The sequence below is a fragment of the Pleuronectes platessa genome, chromosome 14 (assembly GCF_947347685.1).
Source record: "Pleuronectes platessa chromosome 14, fPlePla1.1, whole genome shotgun sequence".
NCBI classification, from domain to species: Eukaryota; Metazoa; Chordata; class Actinopteri; order Pleuronectiformes; family Pleuronectidae; genus Pleuronectes; species Pleuronectes platessa.
In genome coordinates this window covers 17,558,720-17,582,041 of record NC_070639.1, presented here as the reverse complement: position 1 = coordinate 17,582,041, position 23,322 = coordinate 17,558,720, and the positions used below count along the sequence as shown (strand labels likewise).

The window sequence follows — 23,322 nt, the reverse complement described above, 5'->3', positions numbered from 1 at the left end:
ATTTTTACAATATATTGACAGATATAAAAGATCAAACACGCTTCTGGACATTTCAGCAGTTTGTAACAAAGATTTATGTTTCATATTCACATGAAGTTTGCAAGTGACCACATCGAGCTTGATTCAGGAAGTTCAATTGAGGCATCTGCTGATATTTCACTCTTTCCCTGGTTTCCAAATTAAATTGAACCCCGAGCTACTCTCTGACTGATCCACGCCTGTCTCAGGCCGTTTTCATCAGGGAGAAAAATACCCTTGATTTTAGCAACACAATATGAGAGAGAGATGGTGCTGCGTTGTGTCCTCCAAGTGTGTTTGAGAGACACCATGTGAGCCCGGGTAACTATGGAGTGGGTGTATTCCATGTGGCAATGATATGATAAGTGAATTCAGGGTAGTGCAACCTGATTGCCCCCCTCCCTCCGAGATCTCATACAGCTTGCTGTGAGTGTCAGCAGCTTTCCGTGCAGCGCTTGTTTTTCTTGGTTAAGGATGTCGTGCACAGAGGGGGGCCGGTGCAATCCCCCATGGGATGACATTTAGGAGTTATCATGTGACTGCTAGCACAGGTGACCCTGAAGAACAAGAAGCAAACTAAAGTGGTCACAAGAAATATATACATATATACATATTTACTCAGCATGAGGATATCCTTCATGGCAGTGTATGTGCAACACGAAATGTGTATTTTTGTAATCATATCTGTGGTGTTTTAGTGTATTAATCATTTTAGATACAGTGATTTATTATAAATAGCTGTGTTTGTAGCCATCATGACATCTTGGCTGCAGTTTCACACAGCCTATGTGATCACTTGGAGAAAGAAAACCTGTCAAACCAGGCGAACTCTCTCTCCTCCTCCTCCTCCTCCTCATCATCCTACTCCTCCAAATTGTCTGTCCTTGTAGAACCACTAGGCAACAGTGAGTGCATTACTGGAAAGGTGGAAATGCGCAGGAGCCGCACAGAGGAACCGAAGGCACAGAAGCATCATCCGATCGAGCCCAAAGAAACATTTGGTGGATCTCTCTGCACCGCCGAACCATGACAGCCCTGTCGACATTTTCCTAGAAGCAAAGGGGGGAAGGTGCCCAAGAAGGAGCCCCGACAATCGGCGTCGATGCGCGCAGCCAAAAATGACGACGGTGGGACAGTGATCTTCCTCCTCCAGCTGCTCGTCATCTTTTGCGGCCACACGCTCGCATGCCACTCGCCTCCTATGTGCACGCACCAGAGAGGCAGGATTGGAAACCGACTGATCACGGTCGCAAGTGCGCGCAGAGACGTTTCACCCCGGCAGCCGTTCCCCGCGAATAATTACGCAGAGGTTCTGGCGTTCGACGGAGCACTGAGGGATTTCGAAGTTTCGCATGAAAACTTGCCGCGTGCGTGTGTTCACTTTCTGAGCCACAGCTTTCCACGGGCGGTGAGTAATCCGCGTCGCAGCCACTGATAAACCTGTAAAAAACCTGGAGGGCGACGCGGGCGCGTTTTGGATAGGCTGCCTCCTCTCCCGTGCGTCGCTTATATGGATTCATATGGCTCCTGCGCTCGGTGTTTGACCACTACTCGCACGTTGTTGACGTTCCATGGCTGTGGACAGCAGCAGCAGTAGTGCGCGGCGAAGGAGGACGATGCAAGACTAACTGGGGGCGAGCACAGTGCACTTTTATCGCCTTCTCTCTCTCTCTCTTTGCGCACACGGAGGCATTGCGCACAGGCTGCAGCAACTACAGCCCCGGACTTTTTCTTTCTTTTTTCTTTTCTCATTTCACCGAATCCTTTGTTATTTCCCTTTCCCTTCTGCTGTCATCGTAGTATGTCTGCACTTCGAAAGAAATTTGGGGACGATTACCAGGTAGTGACCACCTCATCCAGCGGGTCTGGATTCAACCAGCATCCCCCGGAGAAGAAGAGGAAGAGGCAGCGGTTCGTGGACAAGAATGGGCGATGTAACGTCCAGCATGGGAACCTGGGTGGCGAGACCAGCAGATACCTCTCAGACTTATTCACGACACTGGTCGACCTGAAATGGCGCTGGAATCTGTTTATCTTCATCCTCACCTACACGGTCGCGTGGCTCTTCATGGCCTTCATGTGGTGGTGCATCGCCTACATCCGAGGGGACCTCAACAGGGTGCACAACGAAAAGTACACTCCGTGCGTGGCCAACGTGTACAACTTTCCCTCAGCCTTCCTCTTCTTCATAGAGACCGAGGCCACCATAGGCTACGGTTACAGATACATCACGGACAAGTGCCCCGAGGGGATCATTCTCTTTCTGTTCCAGTCGATCCTCGGATCGATCGTCGATGCCTTTCTGATCGGCTGCATGTTCATCAAGATGTCTCAGCCCAAGAAAAGGGCCGAGACCCTGATGTTCAGTGAACATGCGGTGATCTCCATGCGGGATGGGAGACTAACTCTCATGTTCAGGGTCGGGAACCTGCGTAACAGCCATATGGTCTCTGCACAGATCCGCTGCAAGCTGCTGAAAGTAAGTGAAGCTACTCTGTGAATGCATTCGGTCATTCCTTTTTTTGGTTCCGTCCAATGGTTTGTTTATGGCCCACTTCATGAGAAAAAATAAACAGGAAGGCCTTCACACTGACATTCAAGCCTACACCATCCGTGCACAAAGATATGAGAAGACTAAACTGCATTTCCATTCCCCCCAAAATCCCTGTGGGTGTGAGATAATCCAAAAAACAGTCTATAGCACATACTAGCTTTTTCTTAAACCTTGCAAATTACTCATGGCCACACCAAAATGTCCCACATGTTACATTTTGTTTATATTCTTATTTCTGTTTGGCTGCTGTCGATCATTTAGGAGAATGTCTCTGGATTTCTCTGCTGCCCTGGCTTCACAGAAGTCTGCAATACACGTATTACAACATTCTACAATGCAAATGCACGTCCGCCAGTTGTAACATATAGGAATCTAGTAGACGTATATTCAGGTGTTATACAAGTGAACATAGGCGACTGGCCTTGCTGGTGTTTCTTGAGGAAATACATGTAAAACCAGTTCAGTGGTTCTCAAAGTGGAGGTGCAGGGCAACCTGAGGGTACTTGAGGGGTAAGGAGGGTCCCTGTAAAAAAGAGGAATCGTTCATTATCACTACAATTTAATCCATAGGCAACACACTGACAGAATATACGACTATTTTGGTCCTAGATTTCATACACTTCCTGTAATAACACATCTAAAAGCAAAATCCTTCATAAAAGGGGGAGTGTGGTCTGTAGTCTGTGTGAGTTACGGAGCCTTGAAGTGCCAAAGTCTGACAACCACTGGCCTTTCTTCTAAAATCCCCTGACCTGACAGATACCGTGCTAGATTAGGAGATAACATGTGGGCTCCCATTCATTTTTAATCAGGTAAATATAAACTCAGTAAGACAGACTGCACCCACACCCATCTTAGTGACATTCGTCTCTTCATATAGACCAATAATCTGAGTATCTAGAGATTTGAAACAACTGATTTATCTCGAAACTAACCCACTTACAGACTCAGTGGTACATCACGTCACAAGCTGAGAGGGATATTCTTCCAGCTTTAAAAATAACGTAGTAAAAATGCAGTCAGTTTAGTTTCTGACGGCACACAGGCCTGTGTGAAGCTATGGATGGTTGAGTGTGCCTTCCCCCTTCCTTCCCCCCTCCACCGAACATCTCTGTCTCTCTCTGTACGCTTCCTCAGTCTCGCCAGACGCCCGAAGGCGAGTTTCTTCCGCTGGATCAGTTGGAGTTGGACGTGGGTTTCAGCACGGGGGCCGACCAGCTCTTTCTCGTCTCACCGCTCACGATCTGCCACGTGATCGACCCCAAAAGCCCCTTCTACGAGCTCTCCCAGAGGTCCATGCAAACGGAGCAGTTTGAAATTGTGGTGATACTAGAAGGGATCGTGGAGACGACAGGTGAGTGCCCAAATAATGATGTGCGTCTTCGCAGGCCTGCCCCGGTGGAGACCAGAGTCTGTTTTCCTGCATTATGTGGGTGCAGGTGTCGTGAACACAGGAGCTGGAGATGTAGCTTGGTCTTTGGACGTGTTTGTCCTGTACTTCTAGACCCCATGAATAACAGTGAGGGATTTCAGAGGTGTTAATAGCTGCCATCCAAATGGATTTACTATTGACCTCATGATTGCTTTTCATCGATTTTTATTTCTTTGGCAGCCATACACAGTTGATAATAATAACAGTGCTTAGCATTCATAAACCATAGATTATTGATATTTTTTTGTAGCAGGTTTTAAGTGCAGTTATTTTAATCTATGCATTAAAAGACCTCATGGGTATGAGGGAGCAGAGCCACTGAGCACTTTGAGACTCTGTCAGGTCCGTGTCAGGCAACGGGCATTTTCTTCTTTTCTCATTGGAGACAAATTCCATTCCTCCTCGTCTGTGCCCGGGCGGCACTCGTCCCTCACAGCGGCTCTTCTCAGAGGGAATCATAATTTGCTTTCTTAGGTCCCTCGGGAATTAGGGAATTCCATTTCAACACAAGATGAGTAACGCCCGGAGAAAAATCCTCCACCCGAGGTCATTTCAAATTCAGCCATTTATTTCGACACGGCTGATATTGTAGTGCGGGGAAAAGCTCCCTCACTGGTGTAGAGCGAACAGAGCAGCAGTTGTAATATGTTGGTTCAGAGGAAGCAGCAGATGGAGATGTGACAGGCAGGCTTGCAGGCTGACACTGCAGACGGCAATTAGCAAAGATATTCGGCTCCTAATAGTTCGGAGAGACATACTTTTTTTTTTTTTTAAGTCTCTGAGATGTGTTTGACATGTGATCCGTCGATTCCAGAAACGCCGGATTTAAGTCAGATCAAAGTTTTATAATAAATCCAAATGTACGACAGAACCTACATCGGACTTAGTGGCGTCAGATATACCAGTGTTTGAACTTCTGGTTTCTCTCAGTGACAACTTCTGTTCTTTGATTATTAACTATATCAGTTTATAACCACTTAACGTGTTTGTTGTTTAAAAATACAATTGACATTGTTTTCTTTTATGAGAATAATTGTAATACTAACACACTTGTCTCTGATGTTAAGTATGAATAGCTTTGATTATTACCCTTGATGCATCGGTAGATATTTATAGCCGTCAGTATGTGTCATCATATTGTCCTCATTTATAAGAGTCACCATCTCAGTGTTAATTAAACTGGTTTGGCCTCAGTCTGTGGGACGGTGCTATGCTCACGGTGGTGCTGTGAAGCCGGTCCTGCACCGAGGGGCGGATGTGCTCGTGTGAAGTTGGTGGAAAAGCTGATGTAGAAACAATCTATGGTTAAAAATTGATGTACAGTGAAAGTCGAAATCCTCAGACGCTTTCATTTCTGGCCAATGTAACTCTGTTTCCATGGCAACCTCTCCTTGAGTATTCAGGATTGCAGCACTGCACCTAAACTTAGCTTCTTTTTTATTATTATTATTATTATTATGATTCCTATGGTAAAGGAATCACTACACCATTTTTTCCGGCAATAAAGCGGGCAAACATGCGTCGTTTCGAACATGAGATGAATTTGCTCTGCCGATTAAATCTCCCGGTGCTGAGGAGGATCTCTTCTTAAATATGAAAAGCCCACAGAGGTGTAACGGTACCGCGCCGCACTCGCTAGAACAAGTGATACAGCAGAGGAAGAAGAAGATAAAATATTTATGAGGCTCAGTGTTTACTAGTGAAGAAGCCGCCCAGCTCCCCAGGTCTGTCTTTTTCTTTTTGTTATGTGGTTAAAACCAGTGTCTGTAACACATCTTAAAACAACCCTCCCTGCAGATTAAGACTCACAATCAGCGCATCTCTCCTCCTCCTGCTGAATAACAACAGACACAACAGTACACCCGTTTTGGCGTTGCGACTGTTTGCTCCCCTGACACGACACAAACAAATAATCTGGGCTGATTTCGACCTAACCTCGGACAACCTCTACACTGCAGAGGAGAGAGCCGGTCCTCGCTCCTGTTTGAACAGGAGCCCAATCAGATTTTTGATCAACACCTCGGTGTGATGCACCTTTCAAATGAGACCGGGAGGATGTCTCGCGGCAGCAGATTTTCTTCTGGAGCGATGCCAGTTGTGGCTTCGTGGTGGTTGAGTTGGTTTTTGAACTGCGCCGCAGGGAGTTGTTACGGTGCTGAGGCTGAGGATGCCTTTACCGCCACATTGCAGTTAATGCACTGTACATGTAACTCACTGCCTGGCCCGGAGGGGGAGTCTTTCTGTAAGGAAGGAAAAGAAACAGCAGAAACAAGAAGCTCATAGTAACAAGTTTTGGATTCGTTAACAGCAGTAACACACACCATTTCTGACACGATCACAATCAATACAAACAACACAGACCACTTCACTTCACAGCAAATAGCTTTACAGTGAGGTCAGTGTGTGTGTGTGTGTGTGTGTGTGTGTGTGTGTGTGTGAGTGTGTGCGTGTGAGCGCTCCATCCCCCTGTCACTTGGTTGATGTGAATCTGCTCACAACAACACCCAGCCTGAGTCACTTCTGCGTTTCTCCTGCACTGCGTGTCAGGTGCTTGGTAACAGAAGAGAAATATAATTCAGCATACGTGAAAGACACGTCCTTACTGCAGCCCAGCTGATGTTGACTGTGTGTGTGTGTGCAGATTTAAGTTCAATAAATACCAATACCTTCTAATATATTCAGAGATTTTTCATTGTAGGGTTCAGCAAAAACATTTTTTGGGACAATGAGCTTCTTAATTCTCACAGACTCTGCAGTGCAGCAGCGTCTGCTCAGCTGTGACACTGTACGCTTGAGCCTGCTCGACAAAGTCATCACAGTGCTTATGAAAACCATATTATCTCTTTGAGCTATGGTTAGTGCTGTCATGGCAGGGCAACAAGGTTCCTGGTTCGAATCCCGGGTTGGCGGGAGATTTCCTGTGTGGAGTTTGCATGATCTTCTCATGTCTGCGTCGGTTGCCTCATGTACTCCTGCTTCTGAAAACATGCAGATTGGGTTTAGGTTAACTGGAGACTCTAAATATAGAGAATAGGTATGAATGTGACTGTGAGTCTCCGCGAGTTTGTCTCAGTACATTTGCCATGTGATACAGTTTATCCAGGGTTAGGGTCCCGCTTCTCTTGCAAACTGGGATTGAACCCTGCGACCCCCCCATAGCGATACAGATAATAGCTGGATGGAGGATTATTACATATCAAATGCATTTTATGATTTCAAAACTGTGTGAGGGATGTTGCTTATTCGTGACAACTTAATTATTGTTTAGTGTGCCGTTTACTTTATTGATGAATACTTTAATATAAACAAACTGTTTCATGAAACTACCCATCACCAATTCTCAGAGAGTAAGACAATGTCTTCAAATAGCTTTTCATTCTGACATCTCAAAAGCCGGAGACAATCAGTGGTGTCAAACAGAGAAAAGCAGTAAATCCTCCCAATCGAAGAGGCGGAATTAATGAATGTTTGCCTAAAAATTACAGACACCCTATTGTATATGTCATATATTGAGGAAATCATTACATTTGCCAAGTCGCTCACTCACAATATATTTCATTTCAGTCCTCTGCAGTGTCTGTTCTGGTCATAGAAACTCAAGCCTGATAAGAGTTCATCGTGGTTATGTACAGGCACTCACAACACTCAGTCATCTGGTCTGATGAGGCTCCGGTTTGAGCTTCAGTTACCTGATGCACCTTGACTCCTCCCACTTACCTTCCACAAAACCATGCATGTTTATTATTTGTAGCCATGGTGACCAAGGTCTAGTTCCCCTTCGAACGTTAGCTATTTCAGGAGACGCCTCCGTGAGTCATATCGGAGGTTAGAGAGACAAATGACCTACATGGACGTTAAGGTTGGTGGACTTGTTAGTCTTATTCACCTCACAGGTGGCCCGGGGGGGTGGTGAGTGAACAAAGCATCTCAGCTCCTGACCCCAGGCGTCACATTCTGAGTCACATCTGTTTGTCAGGTTTCAGCAACAAAAGTACTTCGGTCAAAATTTGAAAAGATTGTTAGTTTTAGTTGACCAATCATGAGTCATTCTCAGTTGTCAATCATAATGTTATTCAATGTGTTCTTGGACTTTTGAGTATAGTACATGTCCCATCTGCGAACATGGAGGAAGCAGGGATTATAGGCGGCTCGCTCTCCCCGGCCACCAGGGGAGAGCGAGCTGTTTTCACTTTTGGTAGCTGTCATGTTGTAGCTCCACCTAACTCCTTCAGTTCATCTGAAAAGAGGTATTTGGTGTGTTTGTGTGTGTGTGTGTGTGTGTGTGTGTGAGTGTGTTAGTGCGTGAATTAGTGCGTCAGTGTGTGTATGTCCAGGGCCTTTCATTTATTTCCCAACTCCACTGATATCAAATTATACTAGATATTAAGAACACAGTGTGTATGTGTTGAAATAATACAAAATAATATGAAAACAAATTGTGCTTTAATGACACCGCAGGGACATTTCCTCTGTTCCACGACAGAGCCGACGGTGACCTGACTTTGACTCCCCGAGTGGAATCTACATGGAGTATTAAAATACGTCAGGAGTTGAGATAAGTGTCCCATTAACACCAGCAATGCTGTTCAGCACTACAAAGGCTTAAATCCCAGGCCAGAGGCAATCTGTTCATTTGTGGCGCTGATTCTTGAGAACCCGAAATAAACTGTCGCTGCCAGTAGCAGTCGTTTATGTTCCTCCAACCATGAAACTAATCAGTGGGTTTTGCACAACTAAATGAATTTCATGATTTTCCCTCTCTAAATTGCACAGGACGTAGTGATCACCGCAACGCTCCTGTTTAAACGCCGCAGCTCACATACGCTGAAGACGTGCGTCTGTGCACTCGTAAAAAGCAACAAAGGTAAACAAGCTGCTGATTCATTCACAGAGAACTCGTTTTCCTTATGGGACAGAAAGACGTTCTGTCAGCACATTAGTCAAACCTGAAATTTAGTATAATGTCTTGGTTCTAACACGGTGGCAAAACACACACTGATCTCCACCAGCTCGGAGAAGTGTTTTTAAATTCACTCATCAGCTGTGAAGAGCAGTGATTCATGAGCGCAAACTGTATCATCAGCATAAACCTTTCTCCCTCTCAGATTGACCTGACTTTAATGCAAATGAGTGCGATCGTTAAACTCGCCCTGAAACTCCTAAAACACCGCAAATGTGTCTGTCACATTTAAAACTGCTGGCAAAGTTACCCAGGTTATTTATTAAAATTCATAGGCATAAAGTTTACTCCGAGATAAACTGTGTAAACTATCTAAGTGTTTATTTAGATGCTTGTATTTGTTCGCTCAGTGAGATTCACTCTGAAACTTTATTTCATCTGTGTGGTGACGCTTCAAATTTGACCTCCCGGAAAACACACTCTACACTATCTCCATGTTTGTGTAGCTCATCTATTGAATGTGTGTTTTACATGAAACTTTGTGGCGCATCTCCTCCCTTCATTTGAATTATGAGGCAAATTATTGCAAAAATATCAACAAACGCTCCCTCCTCATATTCGTTAAAGTCGTGCATTAATCTTAATTGTTTTCAAAGATTTCTGTCGACCCCCCCCCCTCGTTATTCCTATCGCTGCAGGGCTTTCCTATGCTTCACTGTTTCAGAATGAAAAAAATTGAATATCCCAGTTATCTGCTCGTTTTGAAACGAGTGTGGGTGGTAAGGGGTTGGTTGCATATAGACTGGATCAACTGGTCATGTTTATTCATATGTTTCGATCTGCATGAATGCAATGTGCTACTGGTGAGAATAACTTTGTATAATGAAGTACCGACAGTATATGCTCATTATTTCTACCTGTGCATGGAAACTGTCTTGAACTGTGTTTGGACCTGATCAATAAGAAAGAATATTGTGATCTGAATCATGCACATAGATGGATTTATGACCAGATATATTCATTCTCGGTACAAAGGAACTAAATAGACTGTTGCTTCTCATTTAAGGTCAATAAGAGTAGGGGAGAGCGGGGTAATGTGGGATATTTTTTACATTTGCTCCCCTCTAGGCGAGCTAAACTGATATATCAGTAAAATTTACACATTTCCCATTAATTCAGGATGTTTTCTAGCAATGGAAATGATCAGAATGTCTTCAGGACAAAGGGCAGTGAAATTGTGATTGTTTTAAAAAAAGTGGTCTTGTGTCCCACTTTACCCCGGCTACGGGGTAAAGTGGTCCACTTACTTTTTCCACTTTAAAACTACCACAACAACACATGTTGTAATAGTTAAAATCCCGACAAAATATGTTTAAGACTAAACTTAACTTGTGCTTCATGGTGGGGTAAAGTGAGACAGTGTCCCACTTTAGCCAACAGCATTTGTCCCACTTTACCCCACAGCCACCGTTTTAGAAAAACAACATCTCTTATCAATTCAGGCTAATCTTCAGCTAGCATCAATCACATGGTTTTATATGTTGGAAGTTCACCAACATGTATGATATAATTTTTTCTACCTGAATCAATTTGTTTTGACACAACAGTTGATTAAGTTCAAAGCAAGAAAATTTACTTTTACATGCAAAAAACACATTTTTATGAAAAAACATACTTTTCACAGCACCAGCACCAACTTCTCCTTCATGGCAAGGGGGGAATGGGAGGGGCTTCAAAACATAATGGTCAAATGACCACAAATGTGTTCCGTTGCCTAGATACAGGGGGTGTTTCACCTCACCCGATGTCCCACATTACCCCGCTCTCCCCTAATAACCAGACCTGTGCAGTGGAAAAATGATTTAGTTACACAATACACTCCAATTAAGTCATTGTTGTGCAACAAATACACATGGATCATATGTTTAGAAAATGAAAATTAGAGTAATAATTGCTTTGATTCAGACTATGTTTAGTAATAAAGCCAGCGAGCATAATTAATTGGAAACATCTATTGCCAGTGATTAGCCGAGCAGCCGATGTCATGGCTTGATCTGTGTTTTATCATCCGCAGCAGTAATTGAAATCAAAAAGGGAGAGCTTTCTGTGCTGCTGCAGGCCTGATAGTTTCAATCATAGGAGTGAGAGGCTGTGGCCCCGGAGGTCTGGGGTCGCCTGAAGTCGGAAGCTCCGGAGCTCAGGTAAACACTGACACAGGCCAACCCCGGATATGAGCTGCTGTTACAGGCCGATCAGTCCTCTGCGGGAAGTGACCATTATTCATTCTGAGTCATTACACCGAAAGCGAGCGCTCTCTTCCGAGTGTCGTGTTCCCCGCCAAAGCCCCCGTGGGTCAAAGGTTTAAAGTGGGTTCAGCGGTGGAGTTAGTGCCACAGAGCAGGTGAGAGAGCGGAGTTTCCAATTAAATCTAATATGCTCCGGGTGAGGGCTCCGGAGAGAAGTGTCTTCCCCTGCTGAGCTCCACCTGTGCAGCAGAGGTGATGGAGAGGAGCCACGTGTTGGATACCGTACAGCTCCCAGCTGTTAAAATGGATTTCACCCTTTGGGTTCATTTGTCTTTATTAACGATACATTTTTACAGCTACCTGCTTTGAATATTTCAGCACAGCCATGTTTATCATGTTTAATAGGATTTACAATGTGCATGGAAAGCTGTAGTGATACAAAGAACCTGGACCTGAATATGATAAGGCAATAATGTACATTTTGTGGTAATCTTTATTTACAATGGGTTATATTATTTATTATTTTAATCTGAAAAGTTCTGTAGTGTGAACGAGTACTTTGTATCTGATTTCAGGTAGTTATACTTTTTACTGCAAGTCTAATTCAATTGAGTATCTTTAGTTACTTTCCAGATTAATATAATAAATGGACTGTATTTGTACAGCACTTTCACCATTTACCCATTCACACACACACGCACACACACACACACGAACACACGCATTCTTGCTGCCACACAAAATAATATGTCATGACTCATAAAACCATGTCATGACATATTATAGGACATAATGAATTGTTACTGAAGAAATCAACCCAAACAAAAGAAATTGAATATAAAATAATCCTGTTGATGTTTCATCTCTTGTGTAATCATCTAAATTGTACAAATCTGTTTTCTTTACCCTGTTTTTACTAAATTCATTGCAAAAAGAAGAAAGAATTATAATAAAAGGTATTCAGTTCACTTCAATTTTAAAGGCCAAATCATAACATAATAAGGTCAAGACCTTAACATTTACAGAGAGACCGAACAGTTCTTACAATGAGCAAGCACTTTGTCGACTGTGGGAGAAAGAAATCCCTCATTATCGAGAAGTGACATCCAATCCTCGATGGCAGTTAGGCTCTCTATTAGGACATTACTGTCTGGCTTAAAAGACAAGATTTGGGTGTCATCGGCAAAGGAATGATTTGATCTACCATTAAAATGGCTGGTGACGTTTCCTGATGGGAGCATGTACAGTGAAAATAGGATTGGACCAAGAATAGAACCTTGTGGCACCCCGCAGACCAGTGGAGCCAAGGATGAGATAAATAAATAATACTAATTTTAAAAAGACCCTTGAATGAGCCCTTTATATTTAAATACTCAATATTTACCTCTCTAGGGAGGCTGCCACATTGAGTAGTACAAACTGGACAATTGTTTTTATGACAATTGAAGGATAACACAGGTTCTCTTTCATGTTTGGAAGGGGAGGGGGAGGTGAGGGGCATTCAGCTGCAACATGCAACTTCAACACTAAATTCTACATTATGAAACTTTGAAATAGATTAAACTTTACGCTGTTTTAAGGAGCTTTTCATGATGTTACTTCTGCATCTTTTCTTCAAAGACTTTATTATCATTATTAGTCTTTAGTGATACCAGTGGCCATTGACTGAACTGCAGTCAGCAACCTATGGCTCATTCTGTCCTATGCTTGCACCTCATGTGGGCATAAGAGAAACTCAACATCAATGACTGGCATCGTGTTGATACATTTATTAATAGCAATTATTATGCACTCTTATTAAAGTCTGATTATTAACTATATTTAAGACTTTAGACCAGCGGTGTCCAATTAAAAATTCCAAGAGGTCCAATTAGTGAAAACATCCTCAATCAGTCGTCTTCCTCCCGCTGCTGTTCTCTACTGAGTAATGGATTGTAGCAGACTGCCTTCTACCTACACTGTGCACAGGGTGACAATATAATTAATATTTACTTCAACACAACCATAGAAAAAATACAGCTATCTAGTCATTCCAAGAATCAGTCTAGTTTATAACCTGCACATGCTTTTGTTGCTATATCTGTATATCTGCAGTGACTTCACAATGAGTCATTACACTCTGCTGAAAGGCAGCCTGACTGTTATCAAATAACACTGAAGTCAGCGAGACTAGTTTTACATAAGCAAACAAGGATATTCCAGGAAGGCATTGTGAGATCTACCTCCTATGTCTTCTGTACATACAATAATTGCACTGGGGATGAACTCCACATAATGGGCAGTGCAGTGAACCAGCCATGACATCCCGGATTCATTATCCCTTTTTAGATGAACTGTGCGAGCTTCCCAAGGGGGGAGAACGGTAATTGTGTCTTGAGGGATTTGTCAAGTCCCTGTTGGATGGCACTAAATCACTGGTAGACGAGGGGTGGTGTCGGACCCGCGATGAAGTTGCTCCGTGACGAAAGCAAACACAGAATGCATTCTCTGACAATGCGCCGCCATCTCCGTGTCACGGGCTGCGAAGAGTCAGACATAATTGACTATGTCTCCGTTGTTATTGTCTCAGAAGGCGTGCACGCCGCGAAGTTGTGACACTTTCTCTGATGATTATAGCAACACAAACGGGAGACCTCAACATTAACCCTCGTCTACTCGAAGGAGGGAGGAAAATGCTAAATGGCCATAATTGAGATGATATGGTCGCAGCGCTCGTTTGAGGTCACGAGGACGGTTGTTGTTGCAGTTGCAGTGTTGGTCAGTGGCAGGATTGATTTGGTGGAGATGCGACCGTCCCTGAAGTGCAGGTGAATCAATCGCGCCGTCTGAGCGAGGAGCCGTGCGGACATGTTGTTCTTGAAGCTTGTCTTCGAGCCGGACCCTCCTCTGGGATGTCACTTTCTATTTTTGTCACTCAGACATGCTGGAGTTTAATGGGATAATCTGCTCTCTAACTCGAGTGACTAACTCTGGGAAAAACAAAACAATGGAGTCTCGATCTGAACAGGGAGTCTCTCCTTGTTAAGATCTCTTAAGAACCCCCCCCCCCCCCCCCCCCCGTCGTCCAGCTGTAACTTCTAAACTAAGTAGCCTTACTAGCTGAAATCAATATGACATTAAATGGCTTTCATTCATTGTCTGAAAGTGGTTTTCTGATCATTTCTGCCCTCAATAATTATAGCTTCAGGTGGTGTGAGCATATCCCCAGTGCGATTTTCCCTTTTTGACCATTAGTGATGGTCTGGCCTAAAGGAAATCCATCGATTGCTGTTTTGCTCAACTGGTTCCCTTAACAGCAATAATCAGCACTGCCCTCACTTGGTAATGTGCGCTCTCCTGACTGTGTGAATGGCCCGCGGCCATATGTTCCCGCAGCCGGCCTGACACCCCACCTTGAGTGGAGATGTTTGGCAGCCCCCCTGCTCCAATTCCCTTCCCTTCCTTCCCTCTCCAGCAGCCTCCACACACTCAGGCAATCTCCTCAGTATCCAGGCGCTCCCCTCCCCCACCCAGTGCACTTCCCCTGCCTGCTCCCCTCCACCGGCTTCCCACTTGTTCTCATCACTCAGTCAGCGCTGTGCGGCTGGATTAAAACCTCGGAGCTCCGAAACATCCAGAAGCCACCTTCACTAATGGATCACACACCAAAACGTTATTTAACCGAGGGGACTCATTTCAATCTGGGAAAAGTCAAACTGTGAAAAACAGGTCACTGGATGCTTCTGGATTCCTCCTCTACATTTATCCCACTTGATGGTGGTCACCATAGAAACGAAATAATGAGACAGGACTCATGGCCACAATAACAGTGTCTGTAACAAAATGGGATTTTTAAAAACCCATTATAGGTACAAAACTCCTCTATCCTTCGTTATATTTCATAGAAAAGAAAAAGAAGTCTGGTGTGAAAAGCCAAACTACTCAGAAATATATCACCGGGACTCGAGAATTGAACTTTCCTCTCTTCAGGGAGACACAAAGACGGAATATAAAGATGTAAGACATGACAGCTCCCTACAAGTGAAGCCAAACCGTCTCTATCGATCCCTTGTGGCTGGCCGCAGTATGTGTCACAACCCCTGCCTCCACCGTGTTAGTGGATGGGGGACATGGACTACAAAGTCACTTAAATCCGATTTAGTGAAAGATGGTTTCTGTTATTGTAGAACACATGTGTATGGGGGATCACGTCCTTGTAAGACCAACCTGGAGAGTTTTCTCAACACGCCTGCTGGGCCATTGAGACTGCTGCAGGCGATGTAGGACCCCCACCCTTTAAATGGGGTGTAAGATACACTGCACAGTCTCATAACATAACCTGGTGTGTGGGATAAGCAAAGTCTCCATCTACTGCTGAGCTAGCTCCCAGTCCAGGACGTCGCTACAAGGCTAGTTCCTGTAAGTGCACATCATAGGACCAAGATGGCAGCATCCGTATCAGGGATATTTTGGCTTCATTTCTTGATAGTTCGAGGAAGTGGTTATGTCATCCATCTTTATTTACAGGCGACGGTTTAGATGCTTAGCTCAGCATCTCCATATTCTCATCCTCCTATCTTTACATGAGTTACCTTACTCAGCACAGGAGCTGCACATGTTGTAACACAGATCCCCGGAATTCAAATGAAAAACAGGTAATTGTTACATTATTGTTTTTCCTCACAATCCAGCGGTGCAGCAGATACACATACAATGGGATATGAGTATTGGACAGGGTTGTGTGGTGGCGCTCCATTTCTGCAGCATCCAGAATCTCATGCTTGTTTACGCTCGCATTTTTTCTCATACATAACACTGGAGCTGCTTCCACATCCGTGATAGACTGTCAGGGGACTTTGCTGCCAGCACTGCACTGGTGAGTGAGTTTGCGTGTGTGTGTGTGTGTGTGTGTGTGTGGGTGTGTCTGTGTATGTGTGACTCTTTGAGTGACTGAATGAAAAGGAAAGCCAGAGAGAGAGAGTGGGAGAGAGACAGAGGCATTGGAAGGTTATTTGTGATTTTGTCATTAAATGTGAGGTTGTGAGGAACTCTTCTTACGCCCACCTGACTTTTTTCCAGCGCCTTGCTTTGTGAGAGAAGTCATACGCACCTTCATTTTCACATGGCTGTCAATTTCCAGTGTCAGCTGCCTGGCGCCTGTGGGTTGTCGGATCATGAAAAAAAACCCTGATGTGTTTGATTTTAAAATCTGGAATAAGCCTCTGCCTGGATGATTTGACCGGAGGTGCAATAAATAGATCTGTGCTCTCGGGTCGGCCCCTTGACTTTCCTCTGTCCTCATTGTGTCAAGTGCAGCTCTGTGGCCGAGGACACAACCGAGCCACGCAGGGCCCCAAACGGATATGATCCTCCGGCTTCGACAACCTGGATAAGCTCCTTTCAGATGACTGGGACTGTGAATACCACTTAGGTTTTTGTTTTTTGTTTTTTTTCCAGCTGCTATCAAGAAACACTGGCAGCCTGCCTCCGAGTTTACAGTGCTTTTCTATTCCAGCCACCAAAGAACCCATTTTATCTTGGCTGTCACCCTGCTGACTGCGGCTGCTTCTCTTTGTGAGACCAGAGGAGCAGCTAGCTCTCTGTCACAGGGGGAAAGAGCATTTACTTAAGAGTTCCAAGCTGAGATGGCGTTTGGGAATCTCAATCTCAAAGTTTATTCTTGACACACAACTTCCTGCCTTCTTCCCAGGTCCCTAATGGAACCAGCTGGGAGTCGGTGAAACACTGTTCAGTGCAGGGAGAGCACCTCTTATATAGTCACTTAGATTGGATTATTTTTAGTGGTGTGGTTTTTGCTATGATGGCCAAAAAAACCTCAACACAAATCCACTGAACCCTGACATTTTCTTTCCGCTCTGGTTTCCTATGCTCATCCTCCTCCTCTGAAATTCACCTTTCATGAAATGCATTTTCACATCCCCTCGGAATGTGTGGATTCAGCAGAGGATTACTCTAATGCCGTTCCTGTTGTCACATGTTATGATATTACGAACCGTAAAGCGCCTGGCGAACTTCAGCGATGAAGGACTTTAGGATTTCACCCTTTTGTATGATTAAGATATAAATTATCTATTCAGGAAATATATATCCCTCAGTTTATATACTGTCGAGATAGTTGTATGAAATGAAGATGATGTGTTTTAGGGCGGCACGGTGGAACAGTGTTTCGACTCACAGTGTTTGCCTCACAGCAAGAAGGTTCCCTGTTCAAATCCCTGCTCGGTGTTTGCATGTTCTCTCAGTCTGTGTGTGTTTCTCCAGTATTCCACACTACTTCTAATTCCTCCCACTGTCCAAACACATGCAGATTGGGATTAGGGTAACTGGAGACTTTAAATTGTCCATTGTTGTAATCTTGTCCTGGATGATGGATGAACGATGGATGGATGATGCGTTTGAGTTCCCGTTAGGTTTAGTTTTGTTGATGTACCGGCTCTTTAGTCTTTGAGTTGCAACAAGCCTTTAATTATCATTATTAAAGCAAATGTTGCACAAGGCAAAGGTGTCAAATTCTCTGCACATTGACTATAGCTCTGGTGTTGTCCACTAATTGTTGGTTCCAAACCCCGGCTCCTGCGGTGTCTGCATGCTTTTAAATTATCCTTGGGCAAGACACTGAACCCTTAAATGCCTCTGATGCCAAAATGCTGTCGGACTCTGTGTGATAATGTGGCATGTGGGATCTAACCTGTCCTTTAAGGCACTCTGATTGGTCATAAGATGAGAGAGGCACCATATGAACACACTGCACCTTGTACGGTTGATCTGATGAACATATTTGCAAAGAGGCACCTAGATATATATCACTAGCAGACATGGATTCAGAATTCATTCTAAAATGTGTTTCTGGCTCCATGACTGAACCCTAACCTGGAGCTGGGGCAGGCGTTTACCCTTAAATGATCTGTGCTAATACGATAAGTTACACACAGCAGTGCATTTACCTGCCCACGACACACATGTGGTCCTGCCAAATCAACCAGAACACAGTTGACTCCTCCAACATTGATTCTGTTACAGCAGCGTAGCTAAATCTGTCACTGTACGGCACTTTGTTGTGAACGGCCGCTCTGCTATGGATTTGAAATGGATCAGTATTGGCTCACACTGAGTCACAGAGGGGAGCAGATAACCATTCACTGAAATTAGAAGTGTAATGGATCCACAGAGTTACACATTTCTCTCCTAATGAGCTGAATGAAGAATTGCCTCTCCACCAATCGTTGTGATGTTTCTCCCTCATTGTTTTCTCCTGCTTCCTTCTCTCCCCTCGTTCTTCTACAGTGGTCTGACTGTATTATTCATATTGTTCATTTTGTTAACATTGTCTATTTCCTTTTGTTAATGAGTTAAAGAATGAATAAATCTGCTCATGGGTTAATTAGCTCTTATTATTTTTCATCATTAAGGCTTCTGAGGCTTCAGAAGATGGGACCTTATGCTACTGGAAAAGTTGCCGTTTGATTAACACCAGGATTTCTCTGTCACAAAAAAACTAAAAACATTTTCCATATGTGTTTTCCTTTTATAGTTTTATAAACATATCTCCAAAGGACATCCTCATGGTCAAAGATCTACCCTGTGTGGCGTTACAAAGTTTCTGGTAAAGCTCTGCAACGTTTGTGTCAAACGGGCAGAAAACCTTTTATTTTCATGGTGTTGTTATTTAAGAAATGATCTGTTATTTGAAGCTAAAGTCAGGTGGACCTATGGAACCCAGAATATAGTCAAAAAACAGCCCAAACTTAATCTGACTCTGTGACTGAACTTGTCTTCTCTCACTCTGTGACATATGTGAACTGTTGTTAGCGACACCTCTCACAGCCTCTTCCCCCCTCATCAGAGGTGTTTCTGTCACAGCTGGGATGTCGCACAGTTGCATGTTCCCAGCAGACAGGACTCTGTCGGTGTATGTGCTCTGACACGGCCCAACACGTGTGCCGTAGACACCGCAGACGAATCACAGCAATATGCAGCGAGAGTGACGGATGACAGAGGAAGAGGCAGCTGCTCTGTGCTTTATTAACGATGACATTTCTAATAAGGGCTCTGGCCTTCGCTGATGAGAAGCCACTAACATGTGTGATTTAGCCGCTGCACCACAACAAAGGCTCTTTCAGATGAGGTTCTGTGTGGATGGATGATTTGACCCTGAATGAAAAATCCCTGCGCAGCAGTTTGGATTATGCTTTTTTCCATTTTTTTCTTTCTGCTTCTGTGATGTAAGAAAGAAACTTTTGTTTTGTGTTGTCACTGTGACTTTTTGCTCAAACTCAGCAGTGGAAGGTTTGTGGCTGTTGCATGCGCACATTCCTACAGTTTTGTTTCCATAGAAACAGAGTCCTCGGCAGGCGTGTATTTTAGAGTTACATAAGGATTTACCAGCATGAAATACACACGGATATGAGTATTCTCATTTGACTGGATTTCTATTTTAAGTATTAAAACACGGCAACTGCAGAACATATCAAATACGGGTTTTATTTTTCATGCTGGTGCTATATTGGGATGTTCAATTGTACGAGTCGAACATATCCCTCTGCACCGTGTGTCAGCTTCCATCTCAAAATGAACTGTGGTTTGACACACTTCATTAGCATCGCCGAGTGTGTTACACCGTGTGCCATATGAACGTGGGTGTTGCGTAACAGCTGGTGTTTAGCAACACAATTGGATGTATATGAGGCAGCCCAGGTTTATAATTATGGAACTGCTCAGGCATCAACCTTTGAATAATGTTCGGAAATTAACTGGATATTAATGGCCACGATTAAGTCTAGTGCCGTTGTTAGGTTTTGAAGAAAGCTACGGTTTATGAGATCGTCTACATCCGAGAGTGGTCTTTTTGGGGGGAGGGGGGGGGGGATTCAGCCCCCCAGACCTGCAGGGTTCACAGGACAGAGGTCTTACAGTTACTCCTACACCATCTGCACCAACAGTAGAGCACTGTTATTAGCCGATAGATGAAGCTCTTTTTCCTGTGGCAACGTCACCTGTGGTTTCACTTCACTTGTTTAAACGTGTTTTCTCCTCATGCATCTTGCTATCGATGTTTTAGTCCTGTATATAGATCCAGTGTGGATGTTCGATAGCTGTTAGGAACATAAAAAACTGAGCGTTTCATACATCACAGCTCTCAGAAGCCTGTTGAGGATCACATGGTCGACAGCGTTTTGCCCGAAGGCGGCTGACACGCTCACAAGAACATAAGATTTCCATTCACACTTTACTCTCGATCGCTTTGGCCCTAAAGTTCTCATTAGTTTTTCCCGCTTTATCCGCTGCTGCACACTTCCATGTGCCCGAAGGCTCCGTGACTCTGACTCGATAGTGCAGAAGTAATACTGTGAATACCCCAAACGCACTCGATGTTCAGTCTCTCGCACATCTGCGCCTGTGTACAGCGCCTTGATCAGTGGATTATTTTATGACCTTGGGAATCGGGGCAAAAAAACCACAGATGCCCCTGTAGCTCTCCTGGATCCTTGCAACCGGGGGGGGGCGTCTAGTTGTGAACGAGCACTTTGGACCCAACTGTCACTGCCAGAACAATATTAAGCTGGTAATTAAAACACGTGATAATAACTGACTGCAGTCGCTGATTTCCTAATGGATTTTAACAAGCCTGAACATGAGCACCCCCAGCCATTCCTCTCTGCTAAAAGAATGGCTGTTTGGACTGATATAACCAATTTAGTTGGGGGGGTGGGGCTGTTCTAGTATGTAAAAGTAATTATAGATTTTCTATGCTCACTTTCTGTATGAAATTAAAGGGTTTTTTCCCGAGCAGAATGTTAAATATGATAAGATGGATGGGGCTTTGCTGTAAGCAGTGCTGTGTGATATAATGCACAGGCAGATATGATGGTGCTGAGTAATCATTTGTACGCTTCCAATAACTTTGAATGTAAAAAAAAAAGGTTGATCATTAATGCAAACCTCATGAATCTTCTAATTACATTCATTTGTTTCTGAGGATACGAGGGGGAGTTTTTAAAGCAGGGGTTTAATTCAGAGTCCCCTGTGAGGGATGATTTATTTAAAGGGTATCATATAATCTACTATCTGATGCAGCACATGAACAAACCCAGAACATGCTAAAAGGATTTTATCTTTTAACCTGCAAATCTTCAAATGACAGAATTTAATGCTTTTAAGCAAATTGTCACATTCATTTTGTCTTTTCTCAAGACGAACAATGTTATGAAGCTGGTACTTTGTAACCGTTTGTGTTTTGGATGAAATCTAATTAGTTGTATTGGGTAAGAAATCTCCCGACACAGAAATAAATGTTGATGTAATTTAGACTTCAGACTTTCTTGTCTGGGTTTGTCTCTCTGGAGATTGATTATCTTAATCTTTTAACTTTTGTAGCTACTAGTCAAGATTAAACTGGGGAGTGAACTGTTAAGTAGCATAAGAGCTGATGGTGAAGTAGACCTGGGTTTTATCTAAATTAAATATTATTTTTTCCTAATGTAGACTCACATTTTTTCCTTAAAAAATACATTAAATTCTATGGGTTGTTGTCTATATTATTTATGTGTCGACCTTAGCCTCATTTGGAATCAAAAAAGAAACTTCACCAGCTTAAGTAAAGACAAATCAAATGAATTTATTTATTTTTTCAATTTAAAGTGATCATTTGTTTTATTATAACTTGTTAATCTCAATCTGAACAAACTTAATTATTTTGTTTCTCACCAATTCATTTTTTTAGTTGGTTCCTTAGTAATTTAAAATATTTCTCTTTTAGTGTAATGTGGACTCACAGGTAAACACTGCACTGACAGTTTGGCATTAGTTGTCAAATTAGAATGAGCTGGGCCTTTATGATTATATATAATTACCCATTTATATTATATAAATAGACAAAACATAAAGCAAATACTCAGCTATACTTTTAATTATTTTTCAAGTTAGGCTGAGAATTGCTCATCATGTTTGAAAAGTGAAAATCAATTAAGCTTTTTTATTTAGGCAGCTGGCTCGGTAAGACATTAAGCGCTTATTCAATGAAGCGGTTGTGTTTGCAGTATTGTTTGCTTTGTGATGCAGGAATCCCGGCGAATATTGTTGATTCTAATGGAGCAGTGCCAAGCATATAATGAAATCAGGGTTCTGCTGTTTAATACCAGAGTCATGAAGTGTTTCGTATTAAACCATTCGACTCTGCTGTGCTGAGCTGTGACACATAATTTTTCATAATTTGTGGAGCCTCTGAGTTAATTGTGTGTTTTATTTCTTCCCTGACAGGGATGACCTGCCAAGCGAGGACGTCTTACACCGAGGACGAGGTCCTGTGGGGACACCGCTTCTTCCCAGTCATCTCCTTGGAGGAAGGCTTCTTCAAGGTGGACTACTCTCAGTTCCACGCCACATTCGAGGTGCCCACCACTCCGCACAGCGTGAAGGAGCAGGAGGAGGCTTTGCTCCTCTCCTCGCCCCTCATGGCTCCATCCCTGTGCAACAGCGGGGAGAAGAACAGCTCCCTGGACTGCCTGGAGACGCTGGAGGACAATGACAGCACCACCAAGCTGCCCACCAAGCTCCAGAAGATGTCGGGACGGGAGGGCCTGCCCAAGAAGCTTCTGAGGATGAGCTCCACCACCTCAGAGATGACTTACAACTTCGGAGACCTGCCCATGAAGCTGCAGCGAATCAGCTCTGTTCCCGGCGTCTCTGATGATAAGCATGGCGGTAAGGCCTCCAAGATGTGCACAGAGCCCATGAGCAAGTCGGTGGCGGACTTACCTCCCAAGCTGCAGCGAATGTCTGGGGGAGTGGGGGGCAGGATGGACGGACACCTACCGCCCAAACTCAGAAAGATGAATTCAGATCGCTTTACATAAAGCAGGCGACATATTTAAACTTCTGCCATCCACCTTTATTCCCCCCTACCTGAAGTCCTTGTACTATTCCTAATTTATTAACGAACAATATTCTTATATTAAAAGAAATGTAGAATTTGTGCACAAATACCTTATATAAAGTAGGGTGATGGAATTGAGCACACGTGTCCCTGGGTGTAAGTGTACATGCTTTGATGAAAGGTCTCTGACTCTTTTTTTTTAGGACGATGTACAATTAGCACAATCTGGCATGTAAGAAACAGCGCATGTAGAACCGAATCTCAATAACTTCTGGCATGTCATTTATGGATATATTACTT

At 43.7% G+C, this 23,322-nt stretch overlaps 1 protein-coding gene across 1 annotated transcript; it reads left to right on the top strand.

The window, feature by feature from the left end:
- Nucleotides 1-1,819: 1,819 nt before the first annotated feature.
- kcnj3a (potassium inwardly rectifying channel subfamily J member 3a) lies at nt 1,820-23,002 on the top strand. The gene is made up of 3 exons (XM_053440206.1): nt 1,820-2,497; nt 3,710-3,926; nt 22,407-23,002. The coding sequence occupies exons 1-3, from the start codon at nt 1,820-1,822 to the stop codon at nt 23,000-23,002; spliced, it is 1,491 nt and encodes a 496-aa protein (XP_053296181.1).
- The last annotated feature ends 320 nt before the right edge of the window (nt 23,003-23,322 follow it).

Bases quoted from the DNA above. Each gene is read 5' to 3' on its own strand.
- kcnj3a (XM_053440206.1), top strand. From the start codon at position 1,820: ATGTCTGCACTTCGAAAGAAATTTGGGGACGATTACCAGGTAGTGACC. The intron at 2,498-3,709 runs GTAAGTGAAGCT...ACGCTTCCTCAG, and splicing joins TCCGCTGCAAGCTGCTGAAA to TCTCGCCAGACGCCCGAAGG. The intron at 3,927-22,406 runs GTGAGTGCCCAA...CTTCCCTGACAG, and splicing joins AGGGATCGTGGAGACGACAG to GGATGACCTGCCAAGCGAGG.